The 17,201-nt window shown below is 41.4% G+C and overlaps 1 protein-coding gene across 1 annotated transcript in view; it reads left to right on the forward strand.

The window, feature by feature from the left end:
* Positions 1–1,148: 1,148 nt before the first annotated feature.
* The window catches only part of sepsecs (Sep (O-phosphoserine) tRNA:Sec (selenocysteine) tRNA synthase), a 70,081-nt gene continuing 54,028 nt past the window's right edge, over positions 1,149–17,201 (forward strand). Inside the window, exons 1-4 of the mRNA XM_080189344.1 lie at positions 1,149–1,221; positions 2,570–2,688; positions 10,388–10,542; positions 14,722–14,840. Of these exons, the coding sequence (XP_080045470.1) occupies positions 1,173–1,221; positions 2,570–2,688; positions 10,388–10,542; positions 14,722–14,840 (442 nt within the window). The 5' untranslated portion in view covers positions 1,149–1,172. The remainder of the gene's footprint in view (positions 1,222–2,569; positions 2,689–10,387; positions 10,543–14,721; positions 14,841–17,201) is intronic.

The raw sequence follows: 17,201 nt of genomic DNA on the forward strand, positions 1-17,201 counted from the left end.
CCGCACTTGGAGTATTGTGTGCAGTTCTGGTCCCCACGTTATAGGAAGGGTGTGGAGGCTTTGGAGAGGGTGCAGAGGAAGTTTACCAGGATGTTGCCTGGTATGGAGGGGAGGTCCTATGAGGAGAGACTGAGGGATTTGAGGTTGTTTTCGTTAGAAAGAAGGCGGCTACGAGGGGACCTTATTGAAACATATAAGATGATTAGAGGTTTAGATAGGGTGGACAGTGATAGCCTTTTTCCTCGGATGGAGAAAGCTAGCGCGAGGGGGCATAGCTTTAAATTAAGGGGTGGTAGTTATAGGACGGATGTCAGAGGTAGGTTCTTTACCCAGAGGGTGGTGAGGGATTGGAATGCCCTGCCTGCTGCAGTTGTAGGTGCGCCTAGTTTGGGGGCGTTTAAGAGATCCGTGGATAGGTTTATGGATGGAAAGAGTTTGGTTTAGGTTAGAGGGTCATTGTTTTTTTAACTGGTCGGCGCAACATCGTGGGCCGAAGGGCCTGTTCTGCGCTGTAATGTTCTATGTTCTATGATACAGAAAGAGGAATAGACAGGGAAAGGAAGACTGGACTGACAGAGAATAAAAGAGATGTTGGAAATTTTTTAAGTCAAAGTTTTAAGTTTTATAGGACTCCACACTTATGGTTAATTTTTAATCCTGGATAGTTTAACCTGGCAGTAAGTAACTTATTGCATTGTTAAAAGTGAACTTAGACTGAAATTGTCACTTAACTTTATATGGTGAGTTTAGTTTGTATCCACCATACAAATACAACTTCTGGCCAGACAGCGAGACGTCGTTATCAAAAACCTAATGTTGTATTGGTGTTGCAATCTTTGGATTTTTGCATTTAACCATGACCTGACCCTTCTCTGACGTTGCAGTGGCATTTATGCATAAACAATGGACAACACTGTTAACCTCATGGCTATTTTGATAACAAATTCTGGACGTCTTTTTTGGAAGAAGATCAAGCAGCTATACAGAAGGAATTGGACCTTTGGTAGACATATGGCACCTTAACTTCTTAAGCAATGACTATCCTGCAACTGAGACTGTAACCATAATTTTGACAAAATGAAACTGATTCTCATCATTTCTCATACTCAGCTCTATATTTTACCATTGGAAACAAGTGCCAAAAGTATCGGTAAAAACTCACAGAAAAAAACATGGCCGTCAACAATTTCCCTGTTGGTCAAAGTTATCAGCTTAGCAATGGTATGTTATAGTCCTCTTTGGCGCAGGTACAAAAAATATCCCCAATGACAAAGCTGTCTAAACTACGACTCAAGGACAAAGTGCAGGGCCTGAGACTTTGAAATGTGGACCTAAAAGCCAAAATAATTCAATCCTATTTATGTTTGTGCTTATTTCCTGATCTCCTGTTTGAATTTCCTGGGTTTGGAGGTGTGGCAGTCCTGGAACATGGGTTTACATTCCAGATGTTTACATAAGCTTCATGAATCCATTCGATCACAATTTAAAAAGCTTAATTATTCCTGGAGTATCACATTGGAGATGTGACAAGTCTGAATCCTTTGCTAGTTACAGAAGGAGAACCAGAAGAAATGCTGGTGCATTACGTTACACAGTACAATCACATATGAAGAATTGTGCATGGGGCTGTGGTCCTATGAGATGGAGGAAAATAGTGAAATAATTGAAAATTTATTCAGTTGTGACTCAGCTGCAACACATGTTCCATACTCAGCAACCATGATCACAAAGCTTAAATTTATGCTAACAGGGAAATGATGAGATGTCCTTCAGACAGATAGCCAATTTGATCACAGTTGTTAATGAAAAATGCAGGTGTGATTTTGTCCACCTCTGGGAGTGGAAAGAGAAAGCATTTATAAAAAAGTAAATCAAATCTGCTCCTTGCTCTGCTGGTGGCTTGCATGGATAACTGAACAACATAGACCAGAAAGTTCAGTCATTGCTTTGGATAGGGCAGCCGTAACACTACTACGTTCTGAGTTAAGAATGAGAATGGATTTGACAACTAGCTAATCTTCAACAAGAGATCTGTGCTGGATGTATGGTTGGGTCAGAGTAGTAGGAGGTATGGTTGCCATCTGACCTCTCTGCTTCTCCAGTTTGATTACATACCTTATCAAGGTTAAAACTTGAGTCATGGCTGTTTGTATTAAGTGCTGTAGGCAAATGTTGCCACCAAGGAATCAACATTTTCAGATGGGAGGTGAAGGGAAGAAATTGGTGGCGAAAAAGAAATCTGCTGCTTTTCATTCATTAAATAGCATGTTATAGGACAAATTTTAATAGCATGTGTATCAGGAGAGAGAGGCAACTCTCAGTATTAAATTGCGATCACAATAGCCTTGTGAAGATGAATATTAAAAGAAAATTAAGCATGTTTGAGAGAACTGAATGACTGAAGTGCCACATGAATAGTGTCTGTGAGTCACTGATTGAGTACAGTATCTAATGTTTTGATGATTAATTCTTCTTTATATGCAACTACTGGATGATTTACAATATGAAATTTGCCAGTTTCAATAGTGGCACTGTTGCATTAAATTAACTTTCATTTTTGTCTCGACAGTTGGAATGAATACTGAAAACTTCTCCTTAAGTGAACAGATTGTCTCCCCTTCATACATTCGGCAGGGTTCACAGGCCCGTCGCACACATGAGCACTTAATCCGGTTGCTCATCGAAAAGGTAATGAAAATAAATTAGGGCAACAATGAGGAAAGGTGTCCATTGTGTAATTTGTTTTGTAGAAACACTAATCTTATTTTGTTTTTATTTATGTATAAGTTGGAACCAAAATTTTGTTTTTAAAAGTTATTCTCAGAACCTATCAATCTCTCTACTCCCCTCTCTGTTCTCTCATTCTATGTCTCTTACCTTTGTCTTAGTTACTTAGATTCTTGTTGATAACTATTCAGTCTCCCCTTAAAGACTTATTTAAGAAAATGCTCAAAAATGTGTAAAAAAATTTCCTTATGTATTGACAGCAACTAGTTGCAACATTTAATTTCAAATTCCTCTTCGTAGAGTATTTCTTGGCTGAATACCACCAAGGCTATGCCAAGATTGGTCGTGAAGAAGACTTGCATTACATAGAACCTTTAACAATCACGGGATGTTTAGCAGTCTTTTATAGCCAATGAAGTACTTTTAAAGAGCAGTCACTATTGCAATGTGGCAGCTAATTTGTGTACAACAAACTGCCATTAACAGTAATATGATACAGACCAGATAATTGTTTTTCTAATGTTGATTGAGGGATAAATATTGGCCAGGGGATAGCTTTCCTGCTGTTCGTTGAAATAGTACCATGGAATCCTTTAAATAAACCCAAGCGGCCGGACAGAACCTCGGTTTAAAGTCTCATTTGAAAGGTGGCACCTCCAATATGACTACACTAGAATGTCAGCCTTGATTTTTCATGGGTTTATTAGAGGATTATTTATTTATGCATTCACCCTGAAATCAAATGCTTCTGTACTCACATGGTCAGATTTCCTTTTCTCCACCAAATTTGTCCCTTCACCTCCTTTTTGAAAATGTTATTCCTTGGTGGAAATGTTTGTTCACAGTACTTCACACAACAAATCATTACTCGAGTCTCAACCTCGCTAAGGTATGTAATCAAACTAAGCAAAAGTGGGGAGGTCAGATGGCAACCATACCTAATCCTACCCTCCCCCCAAGATTGATATAACTATATATTCAGCATAGATCTCTTGTTGGAGATTAGCTGGTTTCTAAGTCCATTCCCCTTCCTAATTAAGGACATTTATGCTAAGTGTAGTAGTGTTATGGCTGCCCTATCCGGAACAACAACTCAACTTTCTGATCTCAGCTCTAAGGGGCAACACGGTGGCACAGTGGTTAGCATTGCTGCCTTACAGCACCAGGGACCTGGATTCAATTCCCAGCTTGGATGACTGTCTGTGTGGAGTTTGCACATTCTCCCTGTGTCTGCGTGGGTTTCCTCCGGGTGCTCCGGTTTCCTCCCACAGTCCAAAGATGTGCAGGTTAGGTGGATTGGCCATGCTAAGTTGTCCCTTGGTGTCAGGGACCTAGCTAGGGTAAATCTATGGGGATAGGCTTGGGTAGGGTTGTGGTCGGTGGTCTCCTCCTATACTGTAGGATTGAAATTGAGTCGCATGGTAAGGCAGCCACGTCCCTTTGTAATCTTTGACTTTGCTGCTGATTAGACCATGAATATCTTCTTTAGAAAGACACAACAGCAGAAGTAACACCTATGCCTAAAAAGAAACAGAGGTCATCAGTGGGTCTCCAAATCTGTTCCCTTTCGGATCCATCAGAATTCACCTGAATTCACCTTCAGGAGTGTGAAGACACCTTCTTCATCAGGTCTACAACAAGACAATCACATGAATTACCCTTCTTTCTGCTTATAATTTATAAACATGCACAATTCTCTTCAACTGTACTTTCCTTGACTTTGAATAAACAAGACAGGTCAGCTGACCCTCAGTTGACATCTTTGCACCACATTGATATTGACATTTTCTTTAAAAATGAACAGAGAGTCCAAATTGAATAAGACTCATATCTTAAAAGTCAGAAATATGGATTTATAGAATAGAAAATTCATGGCACAGAAGGAGACCATTTGGTCCATTGTGACTACGCCAGCTGAAAAATAAAACTACCCAACCTAACGCCGTTTTCCAACATTTGGTCCATAATCATCCACGTTATGGCACTTCAGGTGAACATCCTGGCATCTTTTAAATGAGTTGAATGTTTCTGCCTCTATTGCTCTTTTAGGCAGTAAGTTCCAAACTCCAATCCCTTCTGGTTAAAAAAAATGTTTCCTCATTTCCATTCTAATCCTTCTATTAATCTCTTTAAATTTATGCACATTTGTCACCAATCTCGCTGCTAAGTTAAATAGGTTCTTCCCATCAACTCTATCTGGGTCCCTCACAATTTTCTACACCTAAGTCAAATCTTCCCTTGGCCTCCTTTGCTGCAAGGGGAACAATCCCAATTTATCCAATCTTTCCCATATCTGCAATTTTTCAGTCCTGACAACATCCTCATAAATCTGCTCTGTACCCTCTCTAATGCAATTACATACTTTCTGTGATGAGGTGATCAGAACAGCACAGTACTTTTAAACGATGGTCCAACTAATGTTTTGTATAGTTCCAGCATAACTCCCTATTCTTTTATATTTTATACCATGGCTAATAGAAAGAATTTCATGACATGCTGTTACAGGGCATGACAATTCCTGAAAATATATTATGATTGGCAGTGAACAAGAAAAGGTTAAGAAATATGATATTTAATTATTTCATAAGAACATAAGAACATAAGAAATAGGAGCAGGAGTAGGCCATCTGGCCCTTCGAGCCTGCCCCGCCATTCAATAAGATCATGGCTGATCTGTCGTGGCTCAGTTCCACTTTCCCGCCCTCTCCCCATAACCCTTAATCCCCTCTCTTATCAAAAACCCATCAACCCGCTTCTTAAAAATATTTAGCGAGGCAGCCTCCACCACTTCAACGGGCAGAGAATTCCAGAGATTCACCACCCTTTGAGTGAAGAAGTTCCTCCTCAACTCCGTTATAAACCGCCCCCCCTTTATCTTGAGGCTGTGCCCCCTAGTCCTACTGTCTTTTTTGAGCGGGAAGAGTCTCTCCACCTCTATCCTATCCATCCCATTCATCATCTTATACGTCTCAATGAGATCTCCCCTCATTCTTCTAAACTCTAACGAGTACAACCCAGTTTATTCAGCCTCTCCTCATAGCTCAACCCCCTCAACTCCGGTATCAGCCTAGTAAACCTCCTCTGCACTCCCTCCAAGGCCAAAATATCCTTGCGCAGGTGCGGCGCCCAAAACTGCACACAGTACTCCAGCTGCGGCCTCACCAATGCCCTATACAGCTGCAGCAAGACCTCCCTACTTTTATATTCAATCCCCCTCGCTATGAAGGCCAGCATCCCATTCGCCTTCCTGACCACCTGCTGCACCTGCAGGCTGGGTTTTTGCGACTCATGCACAAGGACCCCGAGGTCCCTCTGCACCGTCGCCTGCTGCAGTTTTTCGCCACGTAAGTAATAGTCCTTCCTACCATTCTTCCTACCAAAGTGGACCACCTCACACTTGCCAACATTAAATTCCATTTGCCATTTCCTGGCCCATTCGCCCAGCCTATCTAGATCCTTCTGCAGACTCTCCACACCCTCTGCACAATTTGCCTTTCCCCCAATCTTGGTGTCATCAGCAAATTTCGACACCCTACACTCGGTTCCCTCCTCCAGATCATCTATATAAATGGTAAATAGCTGAGGCCCCAGCACCGACCCCTGGGGCAGCCCACTAGTCACCAACCGCCAATCCGAATAGCACCCATTGACCCCCACTCTCTGCCTCCTATTTGACAACCAATCCTCTATCCACGCTAACACCCTACCCCCAACTCCATGTCCTCTGACCTTCTGCAGTAACCTACTGTATTTCCTACTGTATTTCTTTTAGCCACCTATCACAGTCCACAGATCCTAGCTCAAAGGCAGTCAACTGTATATGGAGAAGAATAAATTTCCATGAGTATTCAGAAGCCAAAGCCTGCATTATGAAGTGAAATCAATATATCATATTCTAAAATGAATACAAGGTCACCTTGAACAATAGCAGAGTAAAGCCCTGTGGTATGTTGCCCAAGTAATCATTCTGTAGGTGTGAGCTAACATGACTGTTGGCAGACTCTTCAACCTCAGTTGGTACCACTGCTAAGTGTAATTGTGTCCTTACACAATTACGGCACAGTGGTTAGCACAGCTGCCTCACAGTGCCAGGGACCCGGGTTTAATTCCGGCCTTGGGTGGCTGTCTATGTGGAGTTTGCACATTCTCCTCATGGTTGCATGGGTTTCCTCCGGGTGCTCTGGTTTCCTCCCACAGTCTAAAGATGTGCGGGTTAGGCTGATTGGCCATGCTCTTAGTATTAGGGAGATTAGCAGGATAAATACATGGGGTTACGAGGATAGGCCCAGGATAGGATTGTTGTTGGTGCAGGCCCGATGGGCTAAATGGTTTCTTTCTGCACTGTAGCAATTCCATGTATCTATGAATTGTTGAGGTGATCGTTAGCATGATACGTTAGAGCATGACAATTAATGTTGCCTGTTTGGACTTACAGGAAGTATTTCATAAGCTTTTAAACAGTTGAAGCAACACTGAGAGCACCCAGATTTTCAGGTAACTTTGAGACGTTGGTTCGTAATTGTTGGGAGTTAGGATACAAGAGAAGCAATAAAGGAATGTGCTCTGATTGACAGAATGTGACAAGTGATGTTTTACAGAGATGTGTGAATGCTGTCTCAGCATTTTGTCCTATATCCTAATGACTTGGATGAAAGAATAGGAAGTTGTCATGGAGTTTTACAACACATATTGGTCTAAAAGGTCCTTCTGGATGCTTTCTTAGAATTCCACCCCCTCCAAGTCTTTCACACTTTGACTATCCCAATTAATGTTGGGAAATTTGAAATCTCCAACTGTTATTCTTACAATTCTCACAGATTTGCCGACATATCTGTCCTTCTATCTCTCCCTGACTGTTTGGGAGCCGAAAGTACACTCCCAATAATTGCCCCATTTTTGTTTCTAAGTTCCACCCATATTGCGTCATTTGAGGAACATTGTGAGATATCATCCCTCCTTACTGCACTAATTGACTCCTTGATAAATACTGCAACACACTTCCTCTTTTATACCCCTCCACCTCGTCCCATCTGCAGATTATATACCCTGGAATATTGAGCTGAGAGTTCTGCTCCTCCCTCAATCATGTTTCTCTGATAGCAATAATATATTCCCATGTGTTAATCAACACCCTGAATTCATCTGCCTTACTTGCAAGAATCCTTGCATTAAAATAAATGCCATTCAGCCTTGTCATACTACTCCCTTGTGCCTAACGTGCCTATAATTACTCTGCCTTCCAGACTGACCAATTTTTCTTCTATATTTGGCTGTGCATCAGACTCTACTCCACCTCATCACCATATCTCACATCAAATTAGATTAAACCTGCCCCCCACCCCTCCAGCAGCTGTAGCAAAATTTCCTTCAAGGACGTTAGTCTCATCCAACTTGTACAGGTTCCACCTTCCCCAGAAATGGACCCAGTGATCCAGGGACAGAAAGTCCTCCCTCTTACCCCATCTCTTCAGTGACACATTAATGTGCTCTATCCTCCTATTCTTATACTCACTGACAGAGATTACAGCCTTTGAGGTCCTGCTTTTTAGTCTGATTCCTAAATTCCTGTTGCAGGACCACATCCCTGTTTCTACCTATATTGTTGGTACCAGTGTGAGTCAGGACCACTGTCCGTTCGTCCTTTCCCTTCAGAATGCCCTGCAGCCATTCAGTTGCATCCTTGACCCTGGCATCAAGGAGGCAACACACCACCCTGGAGTCATGTCTGCAGCCGCAGAAACACCAAACTGCACCCCTCACTGGTGTGCAGTCTCCTATCACTATTGCTGTTGCTGTCTTACTTGTCCCTTGTGCAGCTGAGCCACCCACAGTGCTGTGAATTTGGCTCTAGCTGCATTCCCCCGTGGAACCATCATTCTCACTGTTTTCCAATGTACAAAAATTGTTCTTGAGTGAGATGCTCTCTGGGGCCTTCCTAACTACCTGCCTCCTTCCTTTCTTCTGACTGGTGGTCACCCATTACCTCTCTGACTGCACTTCCTTAAGCTGTGGGGTGACTATGCCTAAAGACGTGCTCTCTATGTAACTCTCAGTCTCGTGGATGTACCTCAGTGTCTCGAGCCGATGCTCAAGCTCTGAAACCTGGAGCTCGAGTTGGTTAAATCTGTGGCACTTCCTGCACACGTGGTCATCTATACTGCAAGAAGTGTCCACAATTCCCATATGCTGCAGGTTATGCAACACACAGACTGAGCTCCCCTGCCATAAAGACCCTTACTTTAAATTTATCTCCAGTGCTGTATATAGATTATATATGCTAAATATCTCCCCCTTTTCTCCAAATTCTTACTTAAACCACTCTGTTCAGGAGCCACCCTGTTCCAGAATTGCTCTGCTGAGGCCCTCTTGCTCTTTATACTATTTTGAATTCCTAGTGATGATTCAACTGCCCTATACCTGGCGATGAGCACCTATTCAAAAGCAAATACTTGCAACTGATTGACAGTTAACTGCCACTGGCAGGCAAGTTGTGTTCTCAGAATTTCTGAAAATCCAAGTTTAAGTCGAGCTGCTAAATCAGGCTTCAGTTTTTACAGATTTCACTTACCAGAACTTGCTTCTGTCTCCAATTCCCAATTAAGCAACTCTGTTCAGGTGCCACTCCATTCCAGAACTGCTATGTATATGCCAGGTTTCTGATAAGATCATGTTGTATAGGTGGAAGCAGGAACTTACAAAGGACCATGGACAGACTAAGTGAATGGGCAAAATTATGGCAGATGAAATTCAATTTTGGGAAGTGTGAGGTCATGAAATTGGATCTTCAAAAACAAATTGGAATATTTTCTAAAGGACATAAGAATATGAACTGTGGAGGAATAAAAGGATTTGGTTAGTCATGCACACAAATTATTAAAAACTAGTGTAAAAGAACAAAAAGTAACAAAAGGATAACAGAAAGCTGGCCCTAATCTCATGGAGGTTAGAATACAGAAGTGAGGAAGGAAAGCTTTGGTTTTTCAGAGCCCTAGTCAAACCCCAACTGGTATACTTTGTTCAGTTTTGGGAACCAGATTTTAGAAAAAAATGTATTCGCCTTGATATAGTGCATATTCACCAGAATAATACTGGAAGAAAACCAGAATAATACTGTTAAATCCTGGGGATAAGTTGATTCAAATTCCTTTGAATTTCGATCTAAATAAGGCCTTTAAAATAATAATTTGATGGGATATTGAAACTGTTTCCTCCGGTGCAAAACTAGAACAATAAGGAATAATCTCAAAATTGGTACCAGGTAAAGAATACAAAAATTATTTACAGACAGTAAGCCAAAATATTACATCTTAGAAGTGAAGTTTAAATCCTGAATCTGTTGTGAGAAACAGTTATTGAAATTGTTCACAGTCAGTGTGAGAGATTAAGATCTACACAGACTTCTCATTGTTCTCAAAAGAGAAAATACTGGAAACTTCAGCAGGCCTGGCAGCATCTGTAAGGAGAGAAAATAACTGACACTTCGAGTCCAGAAGACCTGCTTTGACAAAGGGTCATCTGGACTCGAAGCATCAGCTCTTTTCTCTCCTTGCAGATGCTGCCAGACTTGCTGAGATTTTCCAGCATTTTCTGTTTTGGTTTCAGATTTCAGCATATGCAGTAATTTGCTTTTATCCTTCTCAATGTTCTATTATTTCCTTAGGGTAAATGCCCAGAAGATGGATGGGATGAGAGTACAATTGAGCTTTTTCTTCATGAACTGGCATTAATGGATAGTAACAACTTCCTTGGCAATTGCGGAGTTGGCGAGCGAGAAGGAAGAGTGGCCTCAAACCTAGTTGCCAGAAGACATTATAGGTATAGATTTGTGTGTATACTTGTTAAGTTGTTGAATGCATTATTTCACCAGCTCTGCTTTGTGAAATAAAGGTCACTGTGAGAAGATGAGGCTATATCTACACAAATAATGTTTGTCGAACAAAATAATCAGTCAACTTTATCATTGTCTGTGCCCCACCACAACACTGTTCCTCCCACTGAGTATTTTGAATCCAGACAGTGTCTTTCTGACCACTGAACCCTTTGCCACTCCTTTTCCCATTGAGGCAACTTGGCCTCTTAATTGGACACACAATTTGCATGGTATCTGAATTCATGTTTTGACACCTAGTTTAGCATCTTCCAGCATCCCAGCTGCTTACTCTGCTCAGTAGAACTGTCAACTGTTTTCAAAAGAGTTGACAAGATTCTAGCTGAAGTTTGAAGCTCATTGACAGTGCTTATTCAAGCAGCCAGTTATTGGATAATCTTTTTGCAGATGGCCTCCATAACTTGTGTGTCAGATATCTTGCACCAAAGCCAATCAAATATAATTTGCAATGTCATTGGTTATAATTGAGAGATTGATGCGAGGAAATAATTCAAATTTAAGCAAATTCATGTAATTTTTTTGAACTTGAGAGATCAAGTATTAATTTCATGAAATCCTGCAACTCTTTTCTGAGGTATGAAAGAAATCTGTTTTCTTTAAGATAGGATCAGTTAAAAATCCCATGAGAGGAGACAGTTTAACTTCCAGCCAATGTGCTATCCCTTGATATGCCGTGGCCAAAATCTTCTCGTATTCATTTTGTTGAAATCTGAATATAAGTTGTAAGATGCGCATCAGTGCTCCAACAAGTCCTGACACACACATACACACACTTTGAAATTGCCTGGGAAGTTTCAACTTCCGATGAGCTGGTTTCAGCTGCCTGGATGCTCCGCAAATGTCTCTGACACTAAACTCAGTTCCAGAAACGTGGGCTCGATTCTCCAACCTCGCCTGCAACTCAGATGCCAGGGCGTGAATGGCTGGAGAATTCCGACCATAGTGGGACTTAGCCTGAATAGTGTCCCACTATTGAAACACCGCCTTTAGTGTATTGTGCCAGATTTCTTTGGGTGACACTGTCATCTTCCATCTGTCCATTCTATTGTCACTCTGGCAGGGCATATGTCCAGGAGACAAAATACATATCCTGCCAGCCTCATTTGTCTCTTCATTACCATGTCTCACAGATGTTTCTGACTATTTCTCCTCTGTAGCACTTGCCTCTTCATGCAATTCCTAGCTTCTTACATAAGCAGCATGAGTAAAAGATATCCACTTTTGTTGTCCTCTTTCATGTCTTGCAGTTTCTCTCAATTCTGGTATTATTCTCGTGAATCATTTTGCACCTCCAGTGCCTTTATAAATGTTTTATAATATAAAGACTAGCACTCCAAGTGTGTTTTAATCAAGATTTGCTGTGTGTTTAATAGTCTCTCTGCCTTTACATTCTGTCTCTCTAAAAAGGAACTCTCTAAAAAGGAACTAAAAAGGAACTGATGTGCTTTTTTGATTTGCTTTAGCCTTTTAACAACTTTTAGAAATATAAATTTCTGCACTCCAAGCTCCCTTTGTTTCTTTATCCTATTTACCCTTATTCTGCCAATAAAATGTAACATTAAACATCTTCACAAACGATTGGCTTGTGTTGCAGGTTTACAATGTTTGTTGTCTATTCAAGGAGTTAAATAGAAGATAGTCTAATATAAAGATGTAACTATGTTTTGAGACTTTTTAATATGCTTGTGAATTTACTATATAAGAGATGAACAAAGATATTTTCAGTTAAGGGGAAACTATTGTGTTCTCTAAGTGGCAGATTTTATGAAAGATTAAGTTAAATACAGTAAACCCAAAGATTTATGAAAATAGAATAAGCTGGAAAACCTCAGAAGGTTCAGCAGCATCCACGGAGAGTCCAAAATGTTTTTCTTCTGAACAGATGCTTTGAAGTATAGGGAAATTGCTACTTGCTCACAAGAGTGAATAAAAAGAGTGTTTTTCAAAGTGTGGGTCACTGGATGTTGAAAACTGGGTCACCAAAAGTGATCCCCTGTCCTTCTATTCCATTTTCTTTCTGGGTAAATTATTGCTGCACTATGGTGTCAGACCACATGAGGCAAGAATAAATCAGTCAGCACGCCCTGTACATGCACTTGACAATCAGTGAGCTTTGCGTCTGAGTAGTGACAGAAAGTACATCCTGAGTGAGACAGCCAGAGTGAGTGTGTTTTTTGGGAATTTGGAGTACAGTGAGAATTGGATGCAGAGGGGAAAAAGATTTTCTTTGGCTTTCTAACTTTTTAATCTTCAGAGAGTGGTCTTGCCCTGTTGCAGGAATAAAGGCTGCAAGGGACAGAGCTGATTGGTAAGCATGGGTAAGGTCAAGGAAATATTTATTTCTTTTATTGCTTAAAGTTTGTAAGGTCTTTTGTGGTTTGTATTTTGTAAGGGCTATGTTCTATAGTAATAATATTGTTTGATATTAAGCATCTTCCAAAAGGTTTAATTTAAAAGGGTAAGTCATAGTGGGGGGGCTCAAAGCTGTGATGTGCTCCTTGTGTTCCATGTGGGAAGTCAGGAACATTTCCAGGATCTGGGACCAGCCACGTGCAGGAAGTGTCTCTAGCTCTAGCTGCTGGAAGCCTGGATTTCGGAGCAGGAGCAGTGTCTGGGGTCACTGTGGAGCAAATCATAGATAGTACGTATAGAGAGGTGGTCACGTCACAGGCTGAGACTCCACAGGCAGGAAAAGAGTGGTGACCATCAGGCAGAGCAAGAGGACTATGCAAGCAGTGCAGGAATCTCCTGTGGTCATTCCTGTACAAAAAAGATATACTGCTTTGTTGAGGAGAATGGCCTCTCAGGGGAAGGGTGCAACAGCCAAATCTGTTGCACCATGGTGGGCTGTGCTTATAATAGTTATAAAGGATTCAATTGTGTTAGATGCGCTGGAGTTTAGAACAATGGTGGGAGAGGGACCTCATAGAAATCTATAAATTCCTAACAGAACTAGACAGATGCTGAAACGATGTCACCGATGGTGGGGGAGTCCAGAACCAGGGGTCACAGTCTAAGGATATAGAGAGATCTTTTATGACTGAGCTGAGGAGAATTTTCTTCACTCAGAGAGTGGAAATACTGGCAAATGAGAGTTTAAAACCTTCAAATCTGCAAAGACATCTGAAGGCTAAGCATGGCAATATGGAGAACAAACCTTTAGACTTTTTCAAAGGATGCAGCAAGAACAGAAATCATCAGCTCAAGTCCTTATGAATAACTTAACATTGAATGACAAAGCACAGTTAGTATCAGACATGGTAGCTTACCTTGTGGCCAAAAAGAAAATACCCAACACTGTTGCAGAGAAATGAATTCTCCCTTCAGCATTAGACATGGTCTTCGATGAGAAGTCAGCTGAAAAACTGAAATGCATCATGTCTAGTGATAGCACAATGTCTTGTTGAATTTAGCGGGGGATTTCTCAATATAACTGGATGAAGTAAGAAGCCTTACCCCACCAGGTTAAAATCCAACAGGTTTATTTGGAATCACGAGCTTTCGGAGCACTGCCTCTTCATTAGGTGAGGAGGGAGCAGCGCTCTGAAAGCTTGTGATTCTAAATAATCCTGTTGGACTTTAACCTGGTATTGTGAGACTTCTTACAGTGCCCACCCCAGTCTAACAGTGGCATCGCCATATTGTGATGGATGAAAGTATGGATGTTACAGATTGCGCAACCTTGTTAGTTTACATTCGGTATGTTTCAGTGTGTATATTCAGGCATAATTCACGAAAGCTAGAAAAGATCGCAAAGTAAGTGTTTCAATCCTGAAATCCTAGTCAAGAGGCTAGAATGTTATCAACAACAGCGACAACAACCTTCATTCATATAGTGCCTTCATTGTGATAAAGCAGCTCAATAGTGCTATCAAGCACAATTTGACACCAAGCCAATAAAGAGACTTTGGGACAGAGAAGCTTGGTCAAAGGAGCATCTTCAAGGAGGAAAGATAGAGAGCCAAATTGACTTTGCTGACATTTTTGAAATGGATTTTGTTTCTGAGTGTGCACTGTAAGTAGTGTGATTAGATCATTATTATAACCTTTAGCAATGTCTGACATTTATTTTAAGTTTTGGAACTGCTTTTCCTTTATGTATTCAGGTTTATGCATGGAATTGGAAGATCAGGTGACATTGCAGCAATACAGCCCAAAGCAGCAGGATCCAGTCTACTGAACAAAATTACAAACTCTGTAGTTCTGGACATTCTTCGAGTTGCAGGTTTGACAAAATTTATACTGTATTGCAGGCTTTGTTTTACTCAGTAGAGACAAGATGTATCAATAGTTTGCTTTGTGATCTTATCATTTGTATATGAGTAAATACAAATGAATAAATTGTGTTCTTTATAAATTTTAAATTTAAAATGGCTCTCCATCTCTTGTTTATCTGGCTTTTAGAAATTGGCCTTTGATCCTGACTTCTATATATAAGCCAGGTAAACATTGCCAGAAATGAGTGTCACCATGGGTATGCAGTCTTGAAGAAGGCCCATGGCTTATGAGAATTGGGCCTCGGGCCTCCTCCTCATAAAAGCTATAGCTGGCCATTTGATTTCCCAGCACAGCTTGCCAGTCAGGGTACAGGGAAATGAGATGGCTACGATGTTGATGTAAGTCTTGGGATGGTTTAGGTGAACTGAAGGTTGATGGTCCTAATGCAGGTACTCAGGCCTTTATTTGCATATTCATATTTCAGACAGGACCTGCATTCATTGGTGATAATCCTAAATTTATACTCCCTACTTACTGACCCACTAACCAGTGGAAATAAGTTTTCAAATTTACATCATCAAGATCTCATAATTTTGAACACCTCTATTAGGTAAAATCCCTCCAAGTGCAAAAGGAGGCCATTCAGCCCATCAAGCCTGCACCAATAACAATCCTACCCAGGCCCTATTCCTGTAACCCCATGTATTTACTCTGCTAGTTCCCCTGACCCCAAGAGGCAATTTTACATGGCCAGTCAACTGAACCCGCTCATCTTTGGAGATCTCTGAACCTTCTTTGGTTTAATGTTTCTTATTCTCTCCTCATAACTGAAACCTTTCATCCCACATACAATTCTAATAAATCTTAATTTTCACCGTATCCTTGATATCCTTCCCAAAGTAAGGTGGACACAAATATCATGATTGCAGCAATGAAGGAAGCTTTTCATAAACTAACATATACTGATGTAATTGTCTTAACCAGTGAAAATATGAGGAGGGCTTAGAAAGAATGCAGACAATATTTAGAATAATGGTTCCAGAGATGACAGACTTCAATTATGTAAATAGTTTGGAGAAACTGGAGTTGTTCTGAGAAGTTTGGGAAGAGATTTGATAGATGTATTCAAAATCACGAGGTTGCCCGGACAATGTTCCCTCTGACAAGGGTGGCACAGTGGCACAATGGTTAGCATTGCTGCCTCACAACTCTAGGGATCTGGTTTCATTTTCAGCCTCGGGTGACCGTCTGGTGGAGTTTGCATGTACTCGCCGTGTCTGTGTGGGTTTACTCTGGGTGCTCAGTTTCCTTCCATAGTCCAAAAATGTGTAGGTTAGGTGGATTGACCATATTAAATTCTCCTTAGTGTCCTGGATGGTATGGCTGCTGCTCTGTCCAAGGCTGCAAGAGACATACAAAGGATTGTGAATGAAGCCCAGAGCATCACGCAAACCAGCCTCCCATCCATTGACTGTGTCTAGATATCCCACTGCCTCGGAAGAACAGTAGATAGGTTAGTCATGGTAAATGTGCGGGGTTACAGGGGTAGGGAGGGTAAGACACACAAGATCCGGGGCAGTCGGACACGACGCAAGATCTGGGGCAGTCGGACCCGACGCAAGATCCGGGGCGCTCGGACCTGACGGAAGAAGGTGGAAGACAGTATGCCCAGATGCCTGGGATCCTTGATTATGTTGGCTGTTTTTCCGATGCAGTGGGATATCCAGACATAGTCAATGGATGGGAGGCTGGTTTGCGTGATGGACTGGGCTTCATTCACAGTCCTTTGTAGGTCTCTTGTGGCCTTGGACAGAGCAGCAGCCATACCATCCAGAAAGGACGCTTTCTATGGTGCATCTTCAAAAGTTAGTCAGAGTCATAGCAGACATGCCACATGTCCTTAACTTCCACCTGCGAGCCAAAGGATGGCTCAGATTTATAACAACCGAACAGAATAATTACCAAAGTACAAAGCCTCCCTTGCAATTTTGGAAATAGAGCTTTGATCTTTAATGTACATTTCCTGCTGCAACTGCTTGTACTTTGATTATTAAAGAAGAAAGAAAAGTATAGCACAGGAACAGCCTCCTTGGTCATCCAAGCCTGTACTTATTATAATGCCCTAACTAAACTGAAAAAGCCTTCTGCCCTTACTTGGTCCATATCCCTCTATTCCCTCCCTATTCATATACCCATCCAGATGCCTCTTAAATGTTTCTAATGTGCTGCTTCCACTTCTCCTCTAGCAGTGTGTTCCAGGCACCCACACTCTCTGCATGAAAAACTTCCCCCGCACATCTCCCTTAAACTTTTCCTCTCTCGCCTTGAACCTGGGCCCCAAGTATTAGTCTAGTAAACCTTCATAAAA

This window comes from Carcharhinus amblyrhynchos, chromosome 1 (genome assembly GCF_965287045.1).
Source record: "Carcharhinus amblyrhynchos chromosome 1, sCarAmb.v2.hapA, whole genome shotgun sequence".
Classification (NCBI taxonomy): domain Eukaryota; kingdom Metazoa; phylum Chordata; class Chondrichthyes; order Carcharhiniformes; family Carcharhinidae; genus Carcharhinus; species Carcharhinus amblyrhynchos.